Source organism: Cyrtonyx montezumae, unplaced genomic scaffold (assembly GCF_038088225.1).
Source record: "Cyrtonyx montezumae isolate F1298 unplaced genomic scaffold, pur_monq_1.0 scaffold_15, whole genome shotgun sequence".
NCBI classification, from domain to species: domain Eukaryota; kingdom Metazoa; phylum Chordata; class Aves; order Galliformes; family Odontophoridae; genus Cyrtonyx; species Cyrtonyx montezumae.
In genome coordinates, this window is record NW_027071881.1 from 8,500,077 (window position 1) to 8,508,696 (window position 8,620).

The 8,620-nt window shown below is 46.0% G+C and overlaps 2 protein-coding genes across 2 annotated transcripts; both read left to right on the forward strand.

Moving 5' to 3' along the window:
• Positions 1 to 4,089: 4,089 nt before the first annotated feature.
• On the forward strand, positions 4,090 to 5,532 carry LOC136045904 (lysophosphatidic acid receptor 1-B-like). The gene has a single exon (XM_065732134.1). It carries the CDS (start codon positions 4,564 to 4,566, stop codon positions 5,530 to 5,532), a length of 969 nt encoding a protein of 322 aa, XP_065588206.1. The 5' UTR covers positions 4,090 to 4,563.
• A 1,219-nt stretch (positions 5,533 to 6,751) lies between these two features.
• Positions 6,752 to 8,371, forward strand: ZNHIT3 (zinc finger HIT-type containing 3). The gene is made up of 4 exons (XM_065732143.1): positions 6,752 to 6,832; positions 6,942 to 6,973; positions 7,041 to 7,187; positions 7,807 to 8,371. The coding sequence occupies exons 1-4, from the start codon at positions 6,756 to 6,758 to the stop codon at positions 7,995 to 7,997; spliced, it is 447 nt and encodes a 148-aa protein (XP_065588215.1). The 5' UTR covers positions 6,752 to 6,755; the 3' UTR covers positions 7,998 to 8,371.
• Positions 8,372 to 8,620: the final 249 nt, after the last annotated feature.

The following is an 8,620-nucleotide window of genomic DNA, read 5'->3' on the forward strand; positions in this document are numbered from 1 at the left end:
TAGAAGGAAGATCTAAGGCGTGTGTAGGTGAGACTGATATGAGTCCAAATCCTGTTCCTAGAAAAGCTGACGTGGGAGGAATTGTCCTTGGAGTTGGAGAGGGAAGCACTTCCGAGAGGTTTTAAACAGATGAAGTTCACAATTACCATCTTGGTGAATGGGAAACATACCCTTCAGAGAGAGAACACACTAAGTATTCTTCCATTGAGCTGTGTGTTGCAGTTTTCTTCGTTTGTTCCCTGACTGTTTAATGGGAAATCTAGAAATCCATGAGCAGTAGCTGTTAGTTAACCTGAAACACTGAAGTTTTATCTTGTATGTGAAAAACACGGGTTGATTCCTCTTCTCCCTAAGTTTGCTGTACTGGGGAACCTTGTTCAAATATGAGGTTCTGAAGCTTACACAATTCTGACCACTGCTTTCTAATAACAGGAGTAATCTTTGTGCTTCTATAGGTGTTTGGTCCAGCAATAAATGCCACTTAGAGATGAGTTACTGTTGCAAAAGGAAATGGGTACACACTATGTACTTATAAGAGGGAAGCAGGGAGGGAGTTGTGAGGGTGTCCTTGCCATTATTTTGTGGCTTGCAGTTAATGTTGTTAAACAGATCTGAAATGTTCAAACCTGATGATTGTCTTCACTTCGTGTTCCTGGTGAGGGCCATGAAAGCAGAGCTGGGACATCAGAAAACAGAAAACCTGTGAATGCAAGAATTCCTCAGGGTGTGGGTGGAGGAAGAGCAGAGTTTTCTGTTTTGAAAACTTCTCAGCAGAATCTTGGAAGGAGATCATACATACCATTTCTGCCTTCCTCCCCAAAAAGGAAGACTTTAATCCACATAAGTTAAAACATAAATTGGATAAATAGGCTCCTTATTTTTATTACTCCCTTTCCTGAGTGTTCCTTACTTGTGGTGAATATTCTTGTCTCAAGGCTTTGCTGGGGGTCAGAAATCAGTCCTCCTCAATACTTAGCCAGCCTGCATTTCACTAGCCATTTTGGGGCTAGGTTCTGTGATGTCTACAGCTTAGTAAAGTGTGTTAATGAAGTGCAAGGGCAGTTCAAGTGAAGGTCGAACTGTTGCACTTCACAGTCAAGAAGGTTGGCTGCGTCAGGCATGGAAGCAGAAAGAAACTGGGAAAATAAAATCCCTTCTCCTTTCTGTGCCTCGCTTTTCTCATATATACAGTGTGTGTGTACACAGCTTGGAAGGTAGCACCAAACCAGCAATAGCAGGACTGTGCTATGGAGTTCTTATTTTCATTACATGGTGGCACCTTTTTCTGCTGTAGTGTTGAGTACAGTTCTGAATGCTCAGGGCATTATCAGCATGAAGAGAATTGCTTTTGCATAGTGCTAAGGTAGAAGTGTATGCTGTCCAAGGGTTACTGTGCAGAAATAAGAGTCAGCTTCAGAACCCAATTTCCTGTTTTGAAGTCTCCTTCGCTGTGTCACAGCTGGGAGCTGCTTTCTGCCACACACTCGTGGTTCCCACTGAAGCCCCATCACTGCAGGTTCTGGGCATTTCTGAGACCACAAGTTTGGTTGTGTGGAGGCAGATTTTCCAGAACGGCTACTTTCAGTGAATGGTCTTTAAAAACTCAAGTCTTACCACAACTCATTCTCCTCAGCATTTTCAGCATCTTCAGTAATTATTATCTTCTCCACAGGAATAATCTGAGGATAATTACTATCAAACTTGTAGATTCTAGGGCAAAAGGAGGTGTCAGTGAGAACAATATGTTACTGCTGGGATTTTTTTAGCAAAATAAAGCAATACTATGTCTCATTCATGAGAAATATCAAAACAACAGCCATTTGGATATTCAGATAAAGAAATCTAAAAACAATTACAGTACTAACAAGAACTGTGGAGAGGGTGAAATCTAGGTAAATATTAATCAGATGCTTGCTAATAAGAGGGTACAGCCAGCATTTAGATTTTTAGCCCAGATTTACCTCTCTCCATGCCTTTCTTCCATGTAATCTTATGCAAATAATTTGTAAAATGTAGATAATGCTCCTTCCCCACAGGTGTGTTGTGGGTGTAAGTATAATAAGATTATGAAGTTCCCAGAATATGTGATAAGGATCACCTTGAGTGGGCATTGTTATACCCACGGGTTCGGTAACACAGAAGCCTTCTGCCTCACAAAGTGTTTGCTTTCAGTTGAAACTACTTTTCATCTCCTTTTATAAGAAGTCAGACTTGATGAGAGTTGAGATGTACAGATCTATGTTTTGTTTTGCTTGCTTTATATTGAAGCAAGCTAAAAAAGTTATTTCCATAATAACACTGTCTTCCGTAATCTAGTAACATTATCATTAATTGTATGCAATTCTATTAGGGAACTGAGATTACAGAGTGTTTTGTTAAGAGCAGCTTATATTTCTCAGTACTATTTTTAATTGCATTCTGACCTCATATAGTGTTTCACTTTTGAACACCAGCTTTTTAAGCTAGAGACATTTCAGGTAGCATCTTCAGGGATGCCTAGGGCATTTTGGAGCCCAACTTCATGGGTACGTATTTCTAAGTAACTAGGATGTTTTTTTGGAGATGTCATCCTCCATGGCTGGCCTGCTGTTCATCACAGACTTCAGTCACTCCACCAGTTCACAGAGTCACAGAAAAGGTAATTGGAAGACATCAGCTTGATCTGGTGTCCTCCACTGTCCCTGACATCCATGCTTGACATTACCTGCTGCCGCACTCACTGTTATTAAAAGGAGCTGCTGACTTGTGGTGCTGGCACTGAGAAGGTGACAGAAATAACAGAGTCCTTGCTCAGCAGCAACCTCACACCAAGGGTGTGGCTGCCAAATCTGTGTGAGGTGTGTTACAGAGAACGCTTTGCCCATGACACTTGAGAAGAATAGTTCATAGGATATTAATTAATCAGCAGACTTGGTGAATCAGTTCTCGGCCCTTATTGCTGTATGATCTTTCTTTGGACTTCCTTGTGACTATCTGAATTATTTTACTTACCTGTGCAAAGCATTTCTAATATATAGTAATTTTACAGTACTGGTTGCACACCAATCATAGTAAGTTTATAAACTTCAACTTTAACAGGAAAAAGAATTTTTCCTTTTTAAGCCCATCATTTTTTGCACAAATTTCTTACACAGTGAATTCTGTCGGAGCTGTCAGTTCACAGATTTACAGTATGACAGCTGAAACTGCTGCTTTACCAGACAGATATCAGCACTGAATGTGGGAAGCCCATAGATGCACATACAATTGGATGCCAGTAACAGCTAGAACACTTTGGAGATGTCTCTCCATATGTTAAGTGTCTCAAACGTGGTGCCATAGAGACCAGCACACACCATTAGGAAACAAAAGCAGCCATTTCTGAGCAGAAAAAAACAACAACAACAACAAAACCCAACAACTGTGCATGTCGTTTATAGTAGCACACTCAAACCTGCTCCAGCATTGAGAATTGCCGTTTTCCCCCACGGAAGCTAATTGTTACAGTAGTGCCCTCTGCTGTTTGACAGCGTTAAATGTAGGTCCGAAGGACAGGTGGTTTTTTTTCTAGTCTCATATGTTTAGAACTCAGTTCTCAAAAAAATAATTTACATTTAAAAAGACAGAGAAAGATACAGTAATATTATGCTGCTCTGTTAATTTACAAGTCTCTAAAGAAGCAAATACAAAATATCCCATTGCAAAAGTATCAAGCAGGTCGTTTTCCTGCAACAACCAGTACCTTTGATTTATAGAAGAGATAGAAAATACAGATAATTTTAGGTGTTTGAGAACTTCTGAGTACTCCAGTACTAGGTGCTGAGATGTCTCTGTAGGCCCAAGGGCAGCTCTGAAGACAGAACCTCCTCCCTCTTGGGAGCACCTTGGTAGTGCTGCTGTTCATTGTGCCATTTTGTTTTGTAGATTGGGGTTTGTTCTGTAAATATGGTCTAAACATACTTAGAAAAACAGCCATCTTATTGGTTGGTAGTTGTAAGCAAGAGACAGTAAACAATTTGGTTCTGTTGTCTCCCAGTTAAGATTTAAAACTCCACATTAAGGGATTATTAAACACACACAAAAGGAGGAGTCTGTATTAAGAGGGATCTTTCATTATTTTACAGAGCAGTATTTCTAAGAATAGAATTGCAGGTTTTGTGGCCAGGTTAGTGACAGAGATAAGAAACCTCCAGCTTAATGCCAACATTTTTGTCCTCGTTTGTGTCTGGTCTGGGTAGGGTCAATTAGAGGGATTAAAACAGAGATCTTTAAATGCCATAACCAAATTTTGTTCTTGATAAAGGTTGTTCTAAGCGGATCAGTTCTATAGTAGTAAATGTGTTTTCCAGCTTTAGCTATCCTAGCAACTGAAGTGCTCTGAGTTGGTAACCCAAATATTTAAAACCACAACTGGTTAAAGATTAATCCACTGTCATGATGATGATACGCCAATAGAAGCTGTTTGAAGACTCATGTTTTGATTGAAGAACAAGGTGACAGGAACGCTCAAGTCATACAGTCTCTCTTGCAGAATATGAGATGTTTCAAGCGGGTCGTTAGCGGTTGAATCTAGGATTTTCCACCATGAAAGGATACTCAAACTGTTCTGCAAACCATACAGAAATCTGGAGTCATAATTTAGTGCTTGCACTGGGCATCCCTCAACTGACCATTAACATAGCATCTGTGATCTTCAACTGCACAGCCATCATCACCAGAAAGGCAGCAAAGGATCTGCACAAGCCTATCTCTATACTCTTCTGCAATTTGGCTTTTTCTGATCTCTTCACAAGTTTTTCTGGTTTTTGGATTTCAATGCTGTTCATCACCAAACCTGACGACACAATCTTTGGATCCAAGGATATGCTCGCACCTTATGCCTTGTATACTACATCTATTTTATCCACCATCTATAACTTGGTAAGCATTGGAATTGAACGTTACCTAGCTGTGGCTGAAAGTATTAGAACAAGGTTCAGAGTTGCTAGAAGCCATTCCATAGCTGTAGTTTTAATTAACTGGGTCCTTGCTTTCTTTCTGGGCTGCTTGCCATTGATGGGATGGAACTGTTTGCACACAGGAAAAAATCTCTCAGTCCTCTACAGTCCTTTTTGTGTTGATTATCTCATCTTCGTCACCACTCCCAATGTTGTGGTGGCTTTTATCGTTCCTCTGTTCACCTACCTTAGAATCATTATGATCCTGAGGAAAAGAAAACTGAGAATGAAAGCATGTGGGCAAGCTACCAGTACCTACAAGTCAGCTGAAATCCAGGTTGCCAGAACTAGTATTTTTATATGGCTCCTGGCGTTGGTGTCCTATGCTCCTCTTTTTGCAGGAGTCATCTTCGATGCAATAAACCACCAGTGCCCCCTCGATCTCTACCCAAGCGTCTACATCTTCCGAAACTGCACGGCTATGATGATAACCATGAACTGTTTGGGAAATCCCATAATCTACACTCTGAAAACCAAAACCCTTGGGGCTGAACTCAAGTCTCTGAAATGCCTTTCCGGCAAACGTCTCCAAGCCTGCACCATTGCCAGCATCTAACCTCGACCATTGTTTCGCATCCAGGGCAATGGGAGCGCCCTGAAGCGATGCCCGAACTCCGCCGCCGACTGCGGGCACTTCAGCACCCGTGGGGGGACAGCTCCGGGCCGGCTGCGGTGCTCCTCGCGGCGTGGGGGGCGAGCTGCTCCGGCCTATGGATGGCAGGGAGAGAACGCTCTGGCTGGGAGCGAATTACACTCATCAGCCGTGTTTGCTTCGTGTTTGGGGACTGGCTACCGACGTGCTCGCTTTGCTGCTGAGATTCATCGCTTTTCCCGTTGTTTTTGCTTGTTTGTTTGCTTGCTTGGTTTTGTTTTGGTTCTGTTTGGATTTGAAGGCGGATGAGCGGCTGGAAAATGTTCACGTGCGTAGGGGAAAACGTTTGCAGCATGTGAGACTGTATCTTTTAACCTCTGATGAATCGGTTCTTGAGGCATTCAGCGCTGTTTTTCTGCTGTCGGTGTAGCTGCAGTGTGTAGCATCGTGTTCCCATAAGAGCTCTGTGACCCCAGGTTTTGTGTCCCTGCTCGTAAACAGGAATGTGCTCGAGTGCCGTGCTGTCGAAATCTGATTCCATTTAGGAGAAAACCTCAGTGGAGGTTTCCTTTTCTGAACTGTAGTGGCGGTCCTTGTGCAAAGCAAAACAAAATAAAAATCTCAAGTTTTGTTGAAGGAAAAGGTCTCCCCTCCCTCCCTCTCTCCAAAGACGAAGTGGCTGTTGGTTAATTAACTCATCAGATCCTGGGATAAATGCTTACGCTGAATGACACGGGGATGCTGTCTGGAAGGGTCTCAGCGGCCCGGTTTCTTCTCTCTCGCGCAGTGAGAAGCCTGGAGGCACTGACCCACGGACCCTAGTGACACTCGCCGGTTGTTTGGCTGTGAAGCCCAGCTCAGAGGAGCTGCTCCCCAATGGCTGCGAGGAACGCATACTCAACATTTTACATCACAGCCATAAACCCCCCCTCTGCAACTCTTCACACCGCAAAGCTCTGGGAGACCACAATCGGTTCTACAACCCTACCTAAGCGACGTGCTGAGCGATCACAGTGCGGACGGGCCGCCTTTCGGACTCGGTGATCTCAGATTCGGTGCCATTTTACTCCCGCTCCGCGTCGGACCGCCCCTCCCACCGCCGGCTCACGGTCCCGCCCCGCTCGGCGCTGCGCTTCCCGGGCGCGGCGCGGGGGGCGCTGTGGTGCTGGGCGCGGTGCGGCGCGGCCATGCGCGCGGTGCGGTGCTGTGGGGAGTGCGGCGGCGGCGCCGCTCAGTACCGCTGTCCGCGCTGCTCCGCGCCATAGTGAGCGCCGGGCGGGACGGAGGGGGCGGCGGGAGGAAGGGGGGTGAGGGCCTGGGGGGCCGCCTCTCTGAGGGGCCCTCCCGGCCTCATGGTGTTTCTCGTCCTGCAGCTGCTCCGTGCCGTGCTGTAGGGCGCACAGAGGTGAGTGGGTGAGCGGTGGGCCGGGCCGGGCCGGGCCGGGCGGCCATGATGGGGTTTTTCTTTACAGAGCGATGCGCGCCGCGCAGGGAACCGCCGGCGGAGGAACGGGCGACGCAGTGCGGCCCTCCCGCGGACGGTTCGTGGTCGGTGGCCGATATCCTGACGGAGGAGGACGAGCAGGACCGCGTCCCGCTGCAGAAGCTCAGGCTGCTGGGTGAGCCAAGGACGGGAAGTCGCGGCCACGCTCGCTGTGCCCTTTGCGAGCAGTGCGGAGTCACGGAATAGCCCCGAGCGGATGGAGGTCGGGATCCCCACAGCACCGCCTGAAGCCCCATGTCACAGCGGTGTCACAGCGGTGTCCCAGAGCTCCGGCAGCTCGGGGCTGTGCCCACTGCCCTGGGCAGTCTGTCCCTGCCCGCTGGGGTACCGACCTGGGATCAAGTGCTGGTGGAGGAGATGCATAAAAACAGGAAGCAAGGATTTGGTTTGCGACCAGCGCTGTATTTGTGCTTGGTTATCACAGGAGTAGGACCTTACAGGCTTTGCCCCAAAGTGGGATTTGCTGTGGATTTCATGCGGGCGCAGGGATTAATCCTCTAATATGTCTAGGGAGCCTGCTTTGCAGGAGGGTTGGACTCGACGATCTCTAGAGGTCTCTTCCAGCCCCTACAGTTCTATGACTTAATTTGCTTCTGACACAGAGACAGGGCTTAGGGCTTCTGCCTTCCCTTGCTTGAAGGCTGGACTGCCTCACTCCTTAACACAAACTAAATCCTTTACAATGGGGACTTTAGGGAAAATACCACTCATTATCTTCCTTTCTTTCTTTAAAGGAGAATCAGAAGAACTGAGAGGCTTGCTGCTGAACCCACACCTCAGGCAGCTGCTGCTGACCATTGACCAAGCAGAAGAGAAGAGCTCTCTCATGAAAAAATACATGCAGGAGCCGCTCTTTGTGGAGTTTGCAGACTGCTGCTTGAGGATTGTGGAACCCCCAGAGAAGGAGAACATTCTTCCTGAGTGAGCTTGGGAATATTTTTTGTTCCTTAAGGTTTTCTTCTGGCAAAAGCCATTCTGCAGTGCTCCACGGTGCATTGTGCTCTGTATTCCCTCCAGTTCGGTTGCTCGTGAACGTCAGCTCTTACATTTTCATTTTAGAGTTGATAAACAAGGACGTAGTGTTGGACAAATTTCTAGATGCTAGGAATTGAATGTGGTATGATGTGGACTTGCCCTCTGTTGGTACAAGAAACCCTGTCACCTTTGGAAATACCACTTCTTGGTAACAGTTATATTAAATATATTGGCATTTGTCTTAACCCACAAAACTAACCTGAGATGCTTTTGTTGACCTTGTTGTGGACAGTCAGATGCCTTCACAAGATACTTAACAGTTTATTTAGAAAAGCTGAACATTTTCAAGACCCATGTGCACAACAGAGGCGGAACAGGGTGCCCGGATGAGAACCTTGGTCCCGCTGCAGAGGTAATGCTGTTGGTTAGGTCGTGTTAGAAACACACAGACCACAATGCATTTTGGTCCTGTAGATAAAAAGCAAGAGTCTGGTCTTGCTCTTCCCTGAGACACCTGCCTTTAGTGTTACAGTTGACTCCTGCTTACTTCCTTGGTCATGGGTTACTGAATGT